General features: G+C 38.3%; 2 protein-coding genes, 1 long non-coding RNA gene and 1 other non-coding gene across 6 annotated transcripts in view; 3 read left to right on the top strand and 1 right to left on the bottom strand.

Moving 5' to 3' along the window:
- LOC136254469 (adenylate cyclase type 6-like) overlaps positions 1 to 2,307 on the bottom strand; it is a 50,485-nt gene extending 48,178 nt beyond the window's left edge. Inside the window, exons 1-2 of the mRNA XM_066047162.1 lie at positions 1,981 to 2,307; positions 1,451 to 1,516 (exon numbers count right to left, since the gene is read on the bottom strand). Of these exons, the coding sequence (XP_065903234.1) occupies positions 1,451 to 1,516; positions 1,981 to 2,214 (300 nt within the window). The 5' untranslated portion in view covers positions 2,215 to 2,307. The remainder of the gene's footprint in view (positions 1 to 1,450; positions 1,517 to 1,980) is intronic.
- On the top strand, positions 2,307 to 20,613 carry LOC136254474 (PIN2/TERF1-interacting telomerase inhibitor 1-like). 3 transcript variants are annotated; one of them, XM_066047168.1, is made up of 7 exons: positions 2,307 to 2,479; positions 3,405 to 3,527; positions 4,704 to 4,869; positions 4,923 to 5,019; positions 17,427 to 17,525; positions 18,836 to 18,884; positions 20,223 to 20,613. In XM_066047168.1, exons 1-7 carry the CDS (start codon positions 2,413 to 2,415, stop codon positions 20,423 to 20,425), a joined length of 804 nt encoding a protein of 267 aa, XP_065903240.1. In that variant the 5' UTR covers positions 2,307 to 2,412; the 3' UTR covers positions 20,426 to 20,613. The 3 variants fall into 3 exon arrangements, with proteins under 3 accessions (XP_065903240.1, XP_065903241.1, XP_065903242.1); XM_066047169.1 differs by lacking the exon at positions 17,427 to 17,525; XM_066047170.1 differs by lacking the exons at positions 2,307 to 2,479; positions 3,405 to 3,527; positions 4,704 to 4,869; positions 4,923 to 5,019 and adding an exon at positions 14,501 to 14,861.
- On the top strand, positions 14,886 to 16,798 carry LOC136254475 (uncharacterized). The gene is made up of 2 exons (XR_010700505.1): positions 14,886 to 16,486; positions 16,562 to 16,798. It is a non-coding gene; the product is annotated as an uncharacterized lncRNA (long non-coding RNA).
- LOC136254898 (small nucleolar RNA SNORD67) lies at positions 17,239 to 17,346 on the top strand. The gene has a single exon (XR_010700831.1). It is a non-coding gene; the product is annotated as a small nucleolar RNA SNORD67 (small nucleolar RNA).
- Positions 20,614 to 20,821: the final 208 nt, after the last annotated feature.

Below are 20,821 nucleotides of genomic sequence, written 5' to 3'. Positions count from 1 at the left end.
TAGGGACCATAGCACATCGATTAAAAGTACTGAAACAAGCGCTGGAAGAGTGCACGATATTAAATCACAGTAAAACAATAAGAAGTGGTATAATGCACAGTAGGGATATAACACCTCTTATTGTTTTACTGTGATTTAATATCATGCACTACTCCAGCTTGTTTCAGTACTTTCTATCGATGTGATATAGTCCCCAAATCTATTTTGTGTACTTGTTAGTAAAGCCTCCACTAATTACACAGACTGCCTTGTAGCTATCTTTATCATACCATTCAAATTTTGCATCAATAGACAACAACTTTGAGAGTGCTAAAACAACAACTTTGCAATATTGCATAGCATTCATCACATAGAATTTGACAATACCTTTGTCTCAAACCATAATTGTCAATGACACAATAAAGGGGGTTTCCATATAGCCGCAAGCTGCCAGCGTTATTGCTTGAGTCAGAGTGTAGCAATCTACCTGTAGTTATTGCCTGCGATTTGCCGCAGCTGAGATGAATTAACAGTTTGCTACACATCTGTGTTTTCCCGTATTTTATAAGTTTAGCGAACCTTGGAAACAATCCTGGCAGCAAAAGTACACTTAATTTGTTACAACACGGCACGTTACAGGTGTTTTAGTAACACCCTACAAAACGTGGTATACTTGTAGGCACCATGCTTGGCTTCTTCATGTTGAACATTGCCGGCGTTTACCTGCGGTGTTAGTTTCCATTAACAAATTGTCCTGCCTGTGATGCTGGAAAAGCAGGGAAGTTTAAGCCTCTCCCACTTTTACGGTGGCTGCAGCACAGTTGTTTTGCGATACCGGTGAGGTATGTTCCATATTGTTTAAAGTCCCCCCCCCCCGTCAAGACCCCGAAAATAATAACAGGCAATGTGCAGGAAGTTTGCAGCTACTGTATAAGGAAACCAGCCTTAACACAACAGCAATGTAGCTGTATTATAGCTTGTACTAGTAAAGCTAAAATGGCAACTATTGTATATTATAAATATAATAAAAGATACTTGAGACCAACACAAGGGCTTGAAAACTAACAAGTAAGAGGTTGTTGCCAAAATTTAAGACACATATCCCTGATTCGATGAAGTGTGGTTATTTTTAGTTTATAGGAGCAAACACGTCTTTTACTGTAAGTATAAGCATGACTCAACAATCGATCTGGATCACACCAAAGTGATCTGGATCACAGTGATCTCACCCAGAACAATTGATCTGTATGGTAAAAAGCTATTAATTTCTTCCTGCAATACATATACTATAATGATAAGGATTCACCAACCTATTTTCCTGAAAAACTATAAATAGATCACCATATGAATTACAAATATGCACCCACAAAAGATACCAAGGGCTTACAATATTTCATGAATGGAATTACATGAATGATTGCTATAGCAAATGGCTTCACAACATCTGCTACAACTCAACACAATCTCTTACTCCATAATGAAAGTCAAATCCTCCTCTACATGTACGAGTAGCATTATCAAATGGTATGCCATCAAACTGTAGCAATAAGAAGAGAAAACTGAATTTGATGTAGAAATTGTATACTACACACAATAACATTACAGGATTACACAATGTATATATAAGATTACAGTATACAAATACACCTGTGTAGCTGTAGCAACAATGTATGGCAACACATAAACCATCACTACCAACTTTGCAATGAGGTGATCAGAGGGAGAAATGTCACTTCACATAACAATCACTACCTGCAAACTATTATGGTATTCACTGATCACACTCCAGGAAATTGTTACTATGCAAAACAAGCTATGCTTTTTACACATTCAGCCACATTATCTGATCAATACACAAAAGCACAAATCAAACTGTGCTAACTAGGCAGAAATAACAAGACAATCAACACCAATTACTCCTCATGCGCACCTGAAAACATTCAGTGTGTTTAGATGCAAGTAGTACGTATACCGGATAGTGTGCACAAAATTTACTCTTACTTTTTCTTGAACGAAGAAATCTAAGAAATAAACTGCTCCATAAAATACCATTAAACAACAAACTATCACCAGCAGGCTACGGTTGACTTTCTCGAAGAAGAGCCGGTAGAGCGTTTCGAACTCTTGGTTCTTAAACGTTAGCTTTAAGATACCAAATGTCCATTCTCTTTCTCCATCAGATTCAACATCTTCTGTTAACCCTATCTGAGCAGCGGGCCCCTTCAAATTAGCCATCGTACTTCTGGCGAGGAAACCGTCGTGTTAGAAACATACAACCTAATGAATCACGTGATGGCTACATTACTGGCACCACCCTAGTCTGACGGCGCACCTAATTTGCTGAAGTGATCATTAATTGGATTATTTCACGTGCTTGAGTATCTGAGTATAAAATTGGAGAGCGAATTAATAGAAGGCGAGAGCGAAGGGAAGATGCTTGCTGAGCGTAAGCAGAAAGTTAAATGGAGCGAAGACCCTCAGAATACTCAGTGGACCAAAGGTGTTGTTATTAAAGTCTCTCGATATTTCTCCTGCGAGACATCCTTGTAGTTTCAGATTGAAGTACCCATATTATTAATAATACCATCCACATGTGCCCTGATTGTTACTTGTGAAGGTGTCACTGCAGACTACGGTTTCCACTCAAAATAAAGGTGCCTCTTTGTAGTCTGGCGCCCCCCGCCCCTTCGCAAAAAGAAAGGATCTGGTGAAATACAGATATCATTTCAAAAAAGGAATTCAATTACGTAACTGCTGGTTATGTCAGAAGATTGTGCTTCGATACAAACAAAGCATTTTATAGGACATGCTATGTGAAAAACCAGAGCCAACAAAAAATTAGTCTGGCCGCCCCTTTGCAAAACGTAAGGGTCTGGTGAAAAAATATAGATACCTAGCACTCAGATTGGGTGGTAGCCAAGTAATGCATGCCAATGATGTTCACACATGAATCGCCTTGACAACACAACCAAACAAATGCTATTTTATTGTTGAACTCCTTTAAGTGTTCTGTGTCAGCATGTGTGAATATCCAAAAAGTGGCATGTGACAAAAATCCCACAATACATTCAAAGGTCATTGTACATGTATAGGGTGATGTACAGTAAGACAATGAGTGTTATACGTTTTACTACTTGCATCTTATGGCATCACAGCATGCATGAGCACATCCATTAGTTGAAACTAAGTTTATATTGGAGCAGTTCGCACTTGTTTTAAAGGTCAGTCTGTGTGAAATCACAAAAAGGTACCTTTGTGTTTTGAGTGAAAACCCTACAGTACCATGACTGCCCACATTAGTATGCATTAAAACTGTCACCATTCATGTTTAGGTGTAATCTGTTAAGTGACAGACTAGTTATGTATAATATTATTTGCATTCTGAACTACTTGCAAATCACTGACATACAAGTTTTTTTTGGTAGATAAAAGTAAATTTGGTTACAAGATGTTGCAGAAGATGGGCTGGAGCGAAGGAAAGGGACTGGGAGTTATGGAAGATGGAGCTTTAGAACATGTCAAAGTTAAATCAAAACATGACACATCTGGTAAGTAGTCACAGTACATTGTACACTTTAGAATAACACTTTGAACCGAAAAGTTTATATTTTCGCATCTAGTAGTGTGTTGCCCCGAGCATTCGACTTCAGGAGACACGTCTAGTAGTTGCCCCAAGCATTCGACTTTAGGGGCCTGCGAAAAATAGTATTAGCGATAGGGTTGGGTTAGGGTCGGATTCAGCTTTGGTTTCTTCTTCACCTTTTAATAGTTATGGTTTTTTTACTATAAGCTTATACTGAGATACTACTACTTCAGTAACATTTATAAGATAGAATAGTAGGTAGCTAGCAGCAGTAGCACAGTGGTTGGCACACTTGCCTTAGTCTAGAGTTCGAGCCCCGGCTGAGTTTTGTGGGTTTTTTATTATTATTTAGTGACCCATTTTGTCTAACTTTTACTGTCGGTTCAATAGCCAGTACAGCGTATTGAACTGACTTTCGGTTCAGTATCCACTGCCTTATTTATAACACACAGTAATTGTGGCTGGTGAACCCATGCATTGACTCATACTGCATCTAAGTGTACATACAGTACAAAAGGATATAGACTAGCTGGTGTACAATAATATATTGCAATGAGCTTGTCAACACAATTTTGTCTTGAGTAAATATGTTTAGAAACTGTACTTTTGTATCTGGATCTAGTAGTAGAGGTCTAGAAGTGGCATACTTATACTGAAACAATATTGTATTGTCTATGAAATATCAAAACTACTCAGCACTAGTTGCACTGAAGGAACTTTTGGGCTTGATTACACCTAATCAATCTGCCGAGGCACCATGTGTAATCTGACCCCCTGCTCATCCTAAAAGTGAATGGATCAAGGCTGAATCATACTATACATGTGAACTGATACGTACATGCATTTACTCTAGTTACAACGAGGGCATACATATCACAAAAGCCCGAATGTCCTGTGTTACAGCTAATACTGTATGTAGCACTTATGATCTAGCCTGTGCCGGGTGATCAATCATCCAAGCCAATAATAGTATCCCCACAATCAATTTTGGCCCTAACGTTTATAGTTGTAGCCTGGGCTACATTTAGATGTAGCCCGGGCAAGTTGTCACTGTGCTACATCACAAATGTAGCCAGGGTGGCTCCTTTTATCTGAGATGATACATGTCTACAATACATGTATACATATTTTTTTATTATAGGGTTAGGTGTTAAAAGGGGTAGAGATGATGACTGGATTGCAGGGCAAGAGGAATTTAATGATTTGTTGGCAAATTTGAATTCTGCTGCAGCATCATCCACATCAGATTCTTTGGAGACATCGTGTCATATTAAGGGTATAGTGCCTCACTCATTAAAGAGACACTCGTAAGTATTTACAGTATACTAATAATTGTAGTTGCTCTTTTACATGTGCACAGGTATAAGAAAACTATAGGCAGCAAAGATCTTTCTAGCAAGTCTGGCAAAGACATTGATTGTGTACTTGGAAAACGCCAGAAGTTAACAACATGCAAGGTGATAATTTGAGAAAATCTTTTATGTGCACGGCTAGCATAAACACATACTGTAGTACCAATATGCTTTTCTGCATTGGAAAACAATGGGCAAAATTACTGTATACTTAATTGCTATAAGAAAAATGGACAATATTAATTTTAAATCATTAATGGGTATTTTTAAATTTCAAAGTCAACTTGCAGACGTTTAGAGTTTTTTTTTTTTTTTTCATTAGTGTATTTCAAATTTTTTATTTTCGAAATCAGCTTACAGTTTTTGAACTTTTTGTAAATTAAACCATTTGAAAATTACAGTACTCTCATTATATGGTATGTACCTATACACTAAATTGTTCATTTGTTCATGGAGAATGTTGTTTGGTTCCAGTCCTTGATCATGTAGCCTTAAATGCATACATACATATGTACATACTTAAGTACATACATACATACATACATACATACATACATACATACATACATACATACATACATACATACATACATACAGTACATACATACGCACATACATACATACATACATACAGTACATACCCTTATGAAAATTTTGTGTGCAACTTGTATGCGGTTTGCAACTACACGCGTGCAGTGCTCTTAAGATGGTTGCAAAACAATAGCACAACTTTGCATATTCTCTGCATGCATACAGTTCAGTAGCAATAACCTAGTGAGTTCTTTTGCTATCATATTGCACATATGCAATTTGCTTTCTTACAATAGCATTATTCATGCTATCCTTTTACTTGTATATTGCACGTGTGCATTTTGTTCTCATACAATAGCAATGCATTGTGCTCTTTTTGCTTGCATACTGCATGCTTGCAGTTTGCTTTCATAAGTTTAGCTGTATTAGGGGGTTAGTTTGCTCATAAATTACACACATGCAGTCTGTTCTCTTTCTGCTTACATGCAGTATACAGTACGAAATAGCCAATCAGATGAGAACAAACAAATGTTTAAAATTTTCGCCCAAACTGTTTGCTACTATTGACAACCTGTACAAAGAAAACAAGTAGTCTTTGTTAGTGGGATGTGATGTTCTACAAGAAAACTTGTTGTAGCAGTACATGACTTTACAAGTACAGCTGAGGTTGGCGTCTTGAGTCTCCTTGAAAGTTGTGCGTCACAGGTGGAGAAACATTTCTAAACATGAATAAAATACTACCGCTACTGTTCATTATGGCTTCTTTGCTTTCTGTAACAAAATGAGGGAGTGTAACTTTTAACCTTTGATTTAAAGACTACAGAAATGTATAATTGAAAGCAGACAAGAAGTGGGATCGAGAGTATTTGAACCTGTATCAATTTCTACATTGCTTTTGGACAAAGCTCAACTAAAGATCATCTTTGTGAAAAAATTGTGTGCAGTGAGGTCAAACAGACAGTTTGTGGCTTGTAACTGACTTGTAGTTTTGTATTGTATTGCACGCATTTCTTGTAGATGTGAATTACAAATTTAAAAGAAATACAAATATGAAATAAATAGCCAACGTTTGCAAGCTGCATGCATGCAGTCGCTCAACTGCTAAACTGCTCACAAGTTGCACGCATGCAATAGCACACATGCAAGCGTTTACATGCAACAGCTTTGGAAATGCATGTGTGTAATCGGGCCAAATACTAACATGCACACACATGCATTTGATTACATGCATTTGCATGCAAATATACGTGTGTGTTTGCGTGTGCATGTGTGCAAATTTTCATAAGGGTACATACATACAGTACATACATACATACATACATACATACATACATACATACAGTACATATATACATACATACATACAAGGATACTTGCTTATGCTTCAAACTCCCTTGTGTAAATTTCGTTGCTAAGGTTAACCTCTTTAGTCTATTCAACCATCCCTTTTGTCCAAGCCACCTCTATTTCTTTGCTACTCATAGTGGTATTGAAACAAGCAGATCGGAAAAATAGATAAGGCTTTTAGGGGTTCTTCATCTTTTGTACTTTGGCTCTGGAACTTCATAGCAATCATTGGATTGATGATATAGCTGAATGGTATGCATTCAGAGACCTATATTGGTATCCCTGGGTTTTAAAAAGCTCTGCTAGAAAATCAACAATAGTTACAACTCACAGTTTGCAAAGTGGGCTAGTTGGTGTGAGCAAAGGAATAGAAATCCCATTGCTGGACCTGTAGAAGATGTAGTTAATTGGTTTTGTCTCTCCATGAGGAGAGCAACAGGTCTGAAGCCTGTGTAGAAATTCCTCATGAAGCAAAAGATTCCCTGAGGTGGGCCATGCAACCAGTTTTGGCACTCCCTGTTTCATTATGAACTCCTGGTTGGTTGGGTTCAAGAGTAGATCTGGGATGCTTGGAAGTTTGTGGAGATAGTCCTCCGGCATTTTGAGAAGCAGAGGAAACCATGGTTGATATGGCCACAGTGGTGTCACCAGAACTACTCTGGCTTGTTGTCTCTTTATCTGACTCAGGCAACTAGAAATCAGGCACCATGGGGGATTGGCATAATCCCTCGCCTGGGTCTGGCCTCCAGCTGTAGAAGCGGGGGACACAAATATATCTATTTGGAGAGGACCCATTAATTGCTGAATTTGTTGGAATACAGACGGATTGATCATCCAGTCTCACCTGTCCTTCATTACCCTGGATTCTGCATCTGCCACCTTGTTGAGAATGCCAGGTAGGTGCTCTACTTGCAGTGATATCTGTCTCGGGAGACAGCATTCCCATATTTCCAGAGCTACATGTAAGTTGCTCAGTTGAACTGAGTGTGTACCACCCTTATGGTTGTAATTTAACTCACTGCAGAGGTGTTGTCAGAAGAACCATGCCCATTTGGTTTGTGGTAAACATTTTGAGGGCCAGAAAGGCAGCTGAAAGCTCCAGGAAGTTGATGTGCTGGGTTGCTTCCTGTATTGATCCCCCCTGTACTGGTGTCCCAGTGGCGGATCCAGGTAGGGAGACACAGCTCCTCCCCCACTTCCTTCATCCCTTTCAAAAAAAAATTGCATACAAGATTGAGATACTCTAATAGAGCAGTCACTCTAATAAAGCAGTCACAGTGTTCATGAGGTAGTGTAGCTTAACTATGAAGCTATGAATAAGGATTTTTATATACTTTATAGTAAATACATTTGGTAAAGGGCAGCCATTATTGCTGTGATCTTTTTTTTTTTTTTGCTCTTCAACTTTTAAGCTAAGTGCATCCCCCCTTTCCAAACTCTGGATCTGCCCCTGCGTTGCCACACCTCACCTGGTGTGAGGCATCTGATTCTATGATTATCACAGGTTGTGAAAGACAGATTGGTGCTTCCATTGTCTATCTGTCTGTCTAGAGTTGACCACCAATTCAGATCCCTGATCATCTCGCTGATCAGAGTTATCTGATAATCACACTTGTCTGAGTACCCCAGGGAGTTGTTCTCGGGATTACTGAGTTTAGTAACCTCTGAAGAGCTCTGTAATGTAGTGGAGCTTGTTTGACAGCTCTGGAGGTTGCTACAGCTTTCCCTATGAACATTGCAAGTTCCCTTGCTGAGATTGTTGGTGATTTTAGGAATTTCATTGCCTCCTGTTGTGCCTTTCTGCCCTTCTTTAGCAATCTCGCCAAAATTTAGTCCAAACAGAAAGGGGGCTGTGGTAGCAAAGTCCTCATCTTTATGAATGGCATGATGTTGATGTTGAATGGCATGATGTTGGGAAGCAATACCAAGGCAGCTCTTATTCCCTGGAGGGCCTCAGCCTGGTCTATATTACCTGCATCCACTTTCTCAATAATTGCTGTCAGTGGAGCAGTTGCCTCCAGCCAGAGTTTGTGAGTCTTCTGAGCGACAGCATCAACTCCTTGGGAATGGTGGGGGCCACTAGACCGGCTTTTTCTTTGGCTTTGACAGCAAGTTATTTCTCTGTGGACTGACCGACAACATGACTGAGACTGATGCAATTACTCAAGGACTTTTTCAAGAACTGCTGACTAGTGTGAAGACACTTCAGGCCAATGGGACGGCACTAAAAAGCAGCAGGGCCACTGGTGGAAACAACCTGCTGACCAACAAGTCCGGTCATGCCACTCTACCAGAGAATGGTAACGAAACAGGTGGCAATCCTCGTAAGAGGCAACGATCTGGGTATGACTCAGACTCGTCTGACAATGACAACCCTGGCGGCGATGATGAAGGTGATAACACCTTCAAACTGTCTGAAGATGGTGGTGCCTTTATTGAGGCAGTTTTTAAGACTAGACTGGATGATGCTACCAGAACTAAGAAAAGGCGAAGCTCGGGCTTCCTGACTTTAAGTGGCTGAAGCCACCTCAGCTAGACAGTTTCATTGCGACACGTGGCGTTTATATACTTGAACAGGATGATGATATATTATGCAACTAATTTATAATATTGAGTGTAATTAAGTGCAAGTTTCACAGAAAATCTTCAATCTGGCAGCACAGGAAAATTAAGTCTTTACAGTACGCTTAAATTAGGAAATAATGACTATTTGATGCAGGTAAAGTGTTCTCAGGTATGTTGCAGGCGGCTACATTCACTGTAATATGTATAGTAGAGTTGATTTTTTTATGTTGTCTATCAATCACATGATTATGGACTACACCTACATACCGTAACAGTGAAAATATGCTTTTAACCAAGTGCTTACTTCATACAACCTGCAAGTACACGTAAATTAGAGAGACGAAAATAAATTAAGTTTGATTAGGGATCATAGAAAAAAGTGGAGGTTGCCTACACCTGCAGATATACTAGTAGACATTTAATATACCCATGACTGAATTACAGAGTAGGTCCACTACTACTGTATACTTGTTACAGACTTCTTTTGTAACAATAATATGACTGATGAACCCACGCTTACTGCATCAAAAAAAAAAAAGATGGCACCAGAGTTAATATTTTCATCTGACTCGAAAGTGACCATTACTCTTTCCTTTTACCCTGTAGCTACACAGCGCTACAACTGAAGCAAAGTATAGAAGTGCCTCTGTTTTCAATCCAGTCGCTATGAAAAATACAAACGATTCGTTTGCCCCAACTATCAATTACTGACGTGGCATAGGAAGTGGCCATTATGTTTCTGAGCTTTGTTCAGCCCATTTCACAGCATTACAAACAAAGAACAGTAGAAGCGCCTCTCCAATCAATCCAGTCACCACAGAAAATATGGACGATTCTTGTTAAAAATGTAAGGAAGCCATTGTGCTACCACGAATCGACACCTTGGCCTTGTAATGAAAAAGAAATGGGATGTAAAGTGTGACAAAAGTAAGTCCATGATGCATGCATTATATGTACTGCAACAAAAAGCACATTTCAGGACGAAGCAATGTCTAACAGTGAAACCTGTAGCCTTAGCTGTGATTGAGTTACGCTTGCCTGAAGACATCAGGCAGGCAGGTAGTCAATAGAAAATTCCATTGAATAATTTTTAAATATAATTTTGTAACAATCTATTGGAAGTATTTAGGGTCATACTGAAGGTACTTTTGGGCTTGGTTGTACCTAACCAATACTGCCAAGGTACTAGGAAGGTATATATTGTGAAGCTGGTTTTTGGGCGATATTTTTTGGCCAAACCTCCATGAAGTCTTTGCATTTCACTTACTGGGGGTTTAACTTCCTTTCACGAGGTTCTACTACCTTCAAATACAAATACATTTCACTTACTGGAGGTTTTTCTTTTTTTATAAAAAATGATGTAGATTTGTAATTTACTGTAATGTGGCCCCAAGGTCACCCTAGGCTGGTTAGGGGGGTTATTTTCTATTTTTACAGATGCAATGATGCATGGTTACAGATGCTAAAAGTGTATTGTATTGTATTGCTTATTAAATACTCTCATAAAATGCACATTTTTGAAGACTTCTATACAATACATATCGAATGTTCTAGTCATGATAGATCTACAGTATGAAATTAACTTAGAACTTACAAATTTTATATTAGCAAAATTAAGTGAGCTGATCATCTGTGACACAGTGGTGAAGTATATATGGCCAATTGGCTGTTAGATGTAAAGTATATATTCTTTTTTAGTGGTGAATGTTCTATTAGAGTAGATCATCCCCACATTTGTTTAGTTTTTGCATATGAACTTCATTCACAGTACAGTATGTTTGCACCAGTTGTCAAGGTAATCAAAAAAACAAAAACAGGCAGCAATTGGTGCAATTTAGTAGTGGAACCTCAATTATCACTATGGAAATGACTGTTCTATTAGAGTAGTGACTGTTCTATTAGGGTAGTTGATAATACTAATATTTTCAGAGATATGGACTTTCAGACTTACCACCCCTAGTCTCAAGGGGTTTGGATAACTGAAGTTCCACTGTACGATGAGTGTATTTGAAGAGATGGTATACAGTATAATCCCCCATGGGATAGGCGTATGTGACTATACGAGATAATACACTGTAATATGTTTTGTGTATTTTGCAGAAGGAGGCAAGCTTTGGTGATCAAAATAAAAGAAGATTCCTCAGTATGGAGATGAAAAGTTATAAGCAAACAACTAGAAAACATAGACCAACACTTGCTACACATTAAATTATACGTTATGATTGACAGTGCGTCATTAATGTACATACACACTAGACCAACTCAATTAAAATCTCTCTTAATGCTGAATACGTTGTGTAATACAATTAATACTGTATCTCTGATGTCATGCGCAAATTGAGGCACGTACTGGAGGACCAAGTTGACATGCCCGCAGTCAGCGTTACTTGCCTGAGCAAGTTTACTTTAATGGCTTGGATAGTACACTTGTAGAGTCTAATCATGATCACTGGACTATACACTGTCCTGTACTTTGTAGAGTGAAATTACTGGCACAAGAAGTTTTAGCATTGAGCAATATAAATATAACAAAAATACTCATGAAGTAATACCAAACCTTCCACTGTACCTCAGTATATGCTTTCTAGTGTGCAAATAAGAATATCTTGTCAGTACTTTCCTCCGTAGGGACATGTAGTTACAATTTAAACTTTTGATTGGTTCTGCATATGGGCACATCCTTCTGAATTCACAAAGCAGTCTTGAGCCAAAAGGTGTGCGTATTGAAAAGTAGTCAGGGCCACAATGAAACAAGATCTGTATTGTGCTCCTCCATCAAGAAATCATTGAGAGCATCATGTTTAAGATAAATTGATCTTCCTTGTGTTAAATTACAACTCCCACAAGAAAACAGTTTCCTCTTTGGAAATTTTTTCTTTAGTGCTGAAAAGAAACCTCTATGGTTGAATTGAACACCTTCAGATGAGATAACATGTGCATAAATATGGCATGTCATGAGCTTTGGAGAATTTGCAATAAGAGCTGTTACACCTTTAGTGGTCACTGAAAGACAACGTAAAACTACATGTACTAGTCCACCATGAGCAGATACTGTGTCCATGAAACTGTCAGGAATACCTCTATCATTTGATCCAATGCAAAACTGTTCTAATGTACAATTTTGTGCTAACGTACATGATAAATTAACATGGGTATATCTAAAGTATTTGAGTTTTTTACAACTGCTGACAATGTCTTGCACTGCATTGTAGTGAATATCAGCTGCTAAGCAATGTGTAATTGATGGAAAATTAGACAGTAGTAGTGATTGTCCACTGACAAAACTTCTACATTTGGCACAGTGATCTCCACGATATGATTCTAATGCTTTTAATTTTGAACAATTCTGATAAAAACCAATTATCATTTGCTTAGTTTGGTCATCTTCTCCATAAGGTAACAAAACACACAATTCAATGGCCAGATAGAGCAGCCTCAGATCAACCAATATTTCCCATAACCTAACACGGCTCTCAACATCCTTAACTTGTATTCCTAAAAGATTTAATCCTATCAGTTTACTACAAGAATTATTAATCACACGAAGTCCTTGTAAGCTTTTTAAACAATGAATATTACCCTTTAGGTTTAACTGGTGTAAATTAGGACACATCATAGCTAGTTGTTCAAGATGACCAGAATGAAGCAATGTACAAAGGGAAGCATCAAAATGGGTTACAAAAGTAAGACTGGTCATGTCATTTTTCAAGTGTTCGCCTTCATTGATGTTACTTGACATAACCATTTTTGCCCTGTGTAGTAGTACATTGTCACTGTCAGTACAATTGGTCAATAATAAAAGGTCCCTTTCCAATCCTAATAAACCACACTTGCTGGCTTTCACATACGGAAGAGTACATGACTGACCAAACTGTAACTGAAATTCTGGTAATGCAGGAAACAGATCCATCGGAACTCTGAGTCTGCGATACACTTTGAGGCAGCCAGTGAGACCTGGTAGTGAACTAGGATTCGAATGAAACCAATGCTGCATTAGTGTTGCTGGCAAAATATGTGCATTGCTAACGATGTTCAATGTTTGTGGATGAAATTCTTCTTTTACCCACTTATCCATCCAAGAATCCAATGAATCAAAGAAGGAATAAGAAATTGGAGCAATACTTGTTGGTTTTTTTACCTTTTCTCTAATTGTAAGCTCTTTCAGCTTAGCACTAATCAAAAGTAATGGATTAATGTCACCATTCCATGGAACATCTAGCTTCTCTAAGTACCTCATCGACTCTATAGCCTTTCCCAACTGATCAGCACTCAGTCTGCTTGTTGGAATACTGAGTTGTACAAGATTTCTACAATACTTTAACATTGATGCCAATTTCGATGGCATCACGTGATCAGGAAATGACAACCTTTTAATATACTCCCCAAACGATTTCAACACATTCCTCACACAGCGTTCTTCAGTACTATCGAACTGTGACCAGGTAAAGTCCCTCCACAATGACGGCGTCTCGCAAACACTACGTAACGTTCTTGAAACATAACGCATTTTAACCAGATCTCGCATGCCACCAGCAGCCAAAAATGAACATAGGTGAAGCAGTAGCTCAGCAGGAAGAACTACTAATGCACCTATCAATGTCAAGCCCCACCCCCCCCAGTACGGGCTATGTGGGGCGTTAGGAGGGGATTTGAACTTAAATTTTGCCCCCAGGGGTGGGGAATTTGAACAAGCGCTCTATAGTAGCATAGATCCTTTACAGTAGTTTTATAAGTGAAGCGCGAGAGAACACTGCGTGATAAAACTGCAGCACTTCGTGTACTTTATCACTGTGGCTTCTGTTTTTACAACACGTTGGTTGTCAAATCCCCTTCCTATCCCCACCTCATAGGGTGGGACTATGTGGGGATTTGACCTGATAATTCACCCCCAGGTAGGGGAATTTGACTTTCCACTTGATCAAATCCCCACTATATCCCCACCCTCCCCGTACTGGGGGGGGTGGGGCTTAACATTGATAGGTGCATAAATTGATCGTGGACTCACCACTCTTATCTCTGTCCCTCATTTGCTCCATATTAATAATGAGGTGCAAAATCAAGGTACCAGTTCTGTCGATCTCAGCTAATAATTCGATCAGGCGCTTTTTCAGATCCTGAGATTTTACAAGTATATTCGTAATAATGCACACCCTGACCATCGAAGTCACGAGATCTACACAATTTACGCTAGTGGGATCATGATGTTGGCATGGAACTCGTTTACACCGTTTAGAGTTATCTCTTTTCTGGTGATATTCGTTATCGTGAACATCATCGTGTTTATGACACTGTTCTCATCCAATGAGATGATGCCACCTCCAAAGAATCAAGCGGTGAAATATCTCTTGGGGACGAAGTTGGGCATGGTGCAGTTTTCATGCAGTAGATGGCTGCTGGAAGTTTTCATAAATAACAAGCCAGTCGCTTGTGGAAAGACAGTTCCTATTAAAGCATTTTCAGAAAATCAAATAGGTCTATCAGTGAAATTTTCCAGAGCCAAAATTGTAAGTTAAAAAAAATTTTTTTTTTTCACAAATTGCACATTCACATTAATCCTATACATGTATAAAAACAAGGGGTATCCACACCTGTAGAGCCATTTACATTCAGGATCAAAATTGAATCATAGATAATAGACGCCCCATACTGGATTGGAAACTTCTAAGCGCCACCTAATCTATCCGCGCTTCGTGCCCCTTATACCGTACACAGTACCGGGAGTATATTTTATAAGAACATGTTTTGCTTACTGGTGAGTAGTAAACCTACCGCTATGGAATATAAGGTTTGGCCTATTCATAGTGGGTGTACTGGTGTGTATTAGCTAGAAGTTTGACAAGCGCGAAAGGTGATACTTGACTAAACTGGAGCGAATATACCATGAAACACATACCAGTACATGTAGCATTAGTTAGTAATAAGCATCAACCTTAAACTAAACTTGTTCACCCCGCCATTTTCACAAACATGTTCAAATACTTTTTATACGGAAAGCGCCTATACCAGTAGTAGGCCAATCGCCACCCAAGAAACAATCTACTAAACTTACTAGTTAAAACAACCAAGCTGTATCCAGACAGTAAAACAGAATCTTCGAATGAAAAAGAGTGTTTGAAAACTTCAGGCGCGAAACGCGGATAGAACAGTAGTTTTGTATGGGCACTATGCGTGTGCTTCCAATCCAGGTAGGGGTGTCTATTATCTATGATTGAATTAAGTGGTCAGTAGGTGCACTGAATCAAAAGCAAATCTGCTTTTTAATAGGGCTTTCCATTTTCAAGAGATGAATATTTTTGTTCATCAAAAAACCTTGATCTCAGTCACGAAAGTTGTTTACAGAAATGTGAATGACGTATTTAATTATAACAACAGTAAATAGTCGGAAATTTTACTGATATTTTGTAGTTTACCACAATTGATTCATATACCCAAACCCCAGTATAGGTAATATAAGCATGAGACAGTGGCCTAAAACTATTTGTGTCTGCAGGAGTGTGTGTTTCTGTAATGTGGCATAACTGAGTTTTGGTTTTTATGGTTACTGGTGTCACCTGCAACTAATCAGAGCAAGCTTGCAAACTGTGTGATGAGAAGCTCATGAAAATGTGAGCATTTATTTCAGTGTTAGTGTTTGCAGATTTACAGTACAAATTGTACATTTAGCAGAAGTATCTGTGGAATATACAATACCTAATCTATATGCATATGGTTATACCTGTATAAATGGGTATCTCAAAGTAATAACTAAAGCAGTCATTGAAACTTATGCTGAGTACATCCTGAAAGTGACTATATATAGGTATTGCATCATGACTTTGAAGTTCGTATTTGTACAGGCTATACTGCAGTAGGACACTCTCCTCTCTTTTTATATTATGAACTCTTAGTTGGGGCGAGCCTGAGCGAGTCCCACAATTACAGTAGTCTATTCGACCGTACGATCGTCGCGTTCCCAAACGTTTACGCAAAGAACACGGAAAATTTACAGCGGTCACTTTTATTGCACGTGGCGCGATGTGACCATGGCGAGTGTTGAAAGTGCAGAACAGAGAAAAGAAAGGCTCAGAAGAAGAAGGGAGCGCGATAGGCTCAGAAGAGATAGAGAAACCGAGGAGGAAAGACAAGCAAGGTTTGTAAACGCAAATAGCCGGTCCATGCACTAAGTGCAGCTTGCTACCTGTGCCTTTCGAAAATACTACTGTAGGTTGGCTAAGCGAAGACAATATGAAAGAATTAGACGCGAGAACGTGGATGAACACCAAAGGCTTACCAGAAGACAGCAAGATCGGCATACACGTGGAACAGAATCTGATGAACAGAGGGAAGCAAGGTGCTGCCGGGTAAAATAGGACTGTTGATGGGTGTTAAATGCATGTATCTTTAATTTGTAACACATTAAGTTTATCAAAGAACTGTGTATTAAGTACTTTCAATAAACTAAGTGAGGTTGTGTTGATAGCCATCTAAATTGCTTGTCAACATAAGTCAGTAATAAGCTGATCACATTGGATGAACGAAGGCACTCCCTCTCCTCCGATACAACTACGTAATTTCTTCTTTATTATTCTTCGTTTCTCAGTGTTACTTTACGAGAAAGTCATGGTGTGGAATGCAATAAAGACAATACGCAATTAGGGTGTTTACCTGTATTGTTGCATCCCTAATGTGTATAGCTAGCTATACAAGTCTTTTAGCTAGAGATCAGGCTCGCCCCACAATGCTTTTAGCATCTGTCTAGTTATATGCATATATCACTCTTCAATTTGTCCAACTTGGTAGTGTATGTTATAATTATATTCCATGCTATCCTGAATACTGTATGACTAATAGCTTAAGTTTTGCCTTCCACTTTATACAGCTGATTCTTGATTTGTACCAGTGTTTTGGGCAATGATGAGGTGCACTAAATGAAGTGGATGCCTTATTGGTGTCTACTTTCAGATCTATATCTGATGACGTGTGAAGTGCACAGGGGCCATCTGAGCCTGTTTATAAATAAGCACTGTGTACCAGTTTATGTTTATTGTACTAGATATCAAACTCAATTTAGTGTTGCCTTGTATCCTTAGGATTCGTTATACGCATTAATGATGGTGGACCCTGATGCTCCCAATCCTGATTATCCATATAACAAATGTTGGCTACACTGGATTATTGGCAACATCAATGTAAGGAATGTACAGTACAATTTAATGTGTGGTAATAGTTTTCAGTGTATCATAAGACAGTGCTTAATGCAGACGAGTTTCAGCTTTTATAACTCCAATCCTTTATTACATGTTACTGGATGATCAAGTTACCACTGGGTTTGGGAATTTTTCTGCATTCAACGTATCTAGTAATTTGGCAAATGAGCGATATATTATAACCTGCCAAATCCTATAATTGTCCAATACAAATCTGTATTAGCAAGAGCTAATGCCAAATTCGTCAAACCTTTTCTTGCTAAAATCCTATTGCATCAAATTGTCAAGGTTTTCTCTTGCCAAACTTTCCTGCATTTGCCAATTTCTTTTCTCACTTGATGATAGTGGTTGAGCATTTGTATGATGAAATGTTTACCTAATTTTTTGATTCTTGTAGTGATTGATTGAGTCAGGAAGTGTGGATTCTTAATTGTGCCAATACTGTAGAATGTACATATCAAGACACACGATAGTGTGTTGTGCATCTCTAGAAGCTAGCTCACTACACGTAAACCAGTTCAAGGAGTTCTATTATTACAGTATACTATAGTTAGTAAACATACTAGTTGAACATAGTAGTTTGTTGATTTTATGTTATAGCGTGTGTGTGGAAGGTGGCTGTGGTTGCTATATGCATTGTTTCCACTATACTGTGCAAGTGTGATGGCCATGATTGATCATTAATGGAGCATGTTTGCTGTGCCTTATTGTTAGTGATGATGGGGTGTGTATGGTCACTGTATAACTATTCAACCACTTAAAGTTATAGAAGTGCAGCTAAGTGTGGTCATCATACTTAATTGTTATATTCATACTATTAGGAGGCGTGGTCACTATGCTTGATTGTTATGAGTCTAACTAGATCATTGAGAGGCGTTGTTGTCATGCTCTGTTTTAAGAGATGAACTTATTGTGTAGGTACTACTGCATGTCTATAGCAAATGACATGTTGTACAGCCACGATTTTACACCACTAATATCTTTCTGAAATGCATGTGCCTTTACTTTTGAGGTTCCTATGATTCTGTCCTCTGTGTCTTACTTTTATCTGCTCATCATCATCATCAACAAATCCATATCGGAGTATTAGTTTTCTTATCAACACTTTCCTGTAAATTTAAATGCCCCCAAAAATATTTAAAGCTGTTACACTAGCTACTGTACTAAGCATTGTGAAGGTATTGTGAGGCTTGTTCTGGTCATTTGTCATGGACCTTCATGCTATATACAGTATAGTAACAGTATTACCATACCGGTAACAGTTACTAAAAACACAATTGTGCTTTTTACAGGGCTCTGGACTGAGAAATGGTGATTTATCCACAGGGGAGACTGTTGTTGGTAAGCATAAACTAGTAATCTTATTTTGTCGTTTCACATATACATTTTAGTACTTTCAGATTATTGTTTGCTTTAGCAGTGAGTGTGATGTACAAATACTCATGAGCCATGCAAACTGTTCATTTACAGACCATGATAAAATCCGGTTGTTGTGTTGGAAGGTGTTGTGACTGAAACTTTAAACTATGGCTTGCCTATAGCAAATCATGCATTTAGCCCAAAAATTTCTTGTAAATGATCCATCCTGCTTATATCAACTTAATTGGTAAGGGTTTTTGATATATACAGTCCACACCTGATGTTCAATTATTTTCAGCGATGGTAAATGACCATGTCAAGTCGGAATGTTTTATGTTCAGTGTGGTTGGTTTGCATTGCATGTGGGCTAAAGGTGGCGCTTAGCTGTGTTGCAACCATTTGTATGCTGGGCGACATCTGTATACTGGGTACAAAAAGAACATTAGCGCCAGCCTGTATATATGAATTTTCCAACACAATGAGCTTGTTTTGCTTTTCTTTCCAGCAATTTTTTTTTCTGATCTATTATGCTCAATACTTTGCATCTATTTTGCTCAGAATTAGTTATTACAAATCTCAAGTTCAAATTAATTTGTGCCTGTTCTAATTTCAAGATGTAATGACTGCTCTATTAGAGGATACTCAAGCACAAAACTTTTGTCACATACATGTGCTGTGTGACTGTTCTATTAGAGTGTTTTGCAATTTTTATTTACCACTTCACAACTCAGCCTATTAGCCCCAAATTTGCTGCTTAAATCATCATCATTACATATCTGCAACACTTATGCTCTGAAACAATAGGAAGCAGCAAAATAGCTGAATTGGCATCAAATTCACCGTACATGTAAAACTACATAGCTGCCATTGTATTAGCTAACCTCTGAGACAATAATAGCCATTGTTAGCCTTGGTTTTATTTACATGTCACTAATGAACACGTTTGACCAATGGCGTTCATTTGATAAAGCAGCTGATAACACAGTATCAAAAAACACTTTGCCTTCGGGACGCATCATTTACAAATCAGGTACAAACTTCATGGGTGTGTGGTAATATTACTTAATGATAATGCAAGTGTGAAGTTTTGTTGCACAGCTACTATAACTTTCAGTAAGGAAAACCTGGCAGCTACTATGGGATTGTGTGGCAGCAGCCTGCATTCCTATACAGATTCACAAGTGACTGACCTTGTTTAATCCCAGGGGTGGCTATTAACCAGTCAAATACAGCAGCTAATATAACACACAGCATATCAGTTGCATTTAATGCACATGTACAGTTAACATTTCTGTTATTGATACAATTCTTTGTTCCTAGCCTATAATCCACCAACACCACCTAAGGGGAGTGGTCCTCACAGATACTTCTTATTTCTATTGGAACAGCCTTATGATAAGACCGTATTCAATCATTTGTCACATCAAGACCGACCACACTTCAATCCTGATAAATTCATTGAACAATACAATTTCAGTCCTGCAATTGGGACAAGTTATTTTGTGACAGAAGATCCAAAATGAATACAAAATTTGTTGTAAATTTTTTTCATTTTTTGTATACTGTACAGTATGTGTCCAATGTAATCCGAGTATTCAATAATGTACAATTGTGTATAAGAATAATTATGTCTATACATATGTATCAAATCTGTACCACATGAAACATGGTAAATATGCACTTTGAACTGGACAGAACTGTTGATATGACAGTGGACTAGGATCTGTGTAGTCTTCCATAAATTGGAATGCCAATAGATTTGGAATGCAAGATGGCTGAATAATTACTGATCAGCTGTATCATTCCCCCTCATCTACTACATAGCTTAAATCATTCAAGGGGTATATTTTTTGAGGTTCAGCAATGTTGCTAAAAATAAATTTTCGTGGATTTGCAAACACTCCCAAAATGTATTATGA

The sequence above is a fragment of the Dysidea avara genome, chromosome 4 (assembly GCF_963678975.1).
Source record: "Dysidea avara chromosome 4, odDysAvar1.4, whole genome shotgun sequence".
In the NCBI taxonomy this organism is placed as follows: Eukaryota; Metazoa; Porifera; class Demospongiae; order Dictyoceratida; family Dysideidae; genus Dysidea; species Dysidea avara.
This window is presented reverse-complemented; position numbering and strand designations above follow the sequence as displayed.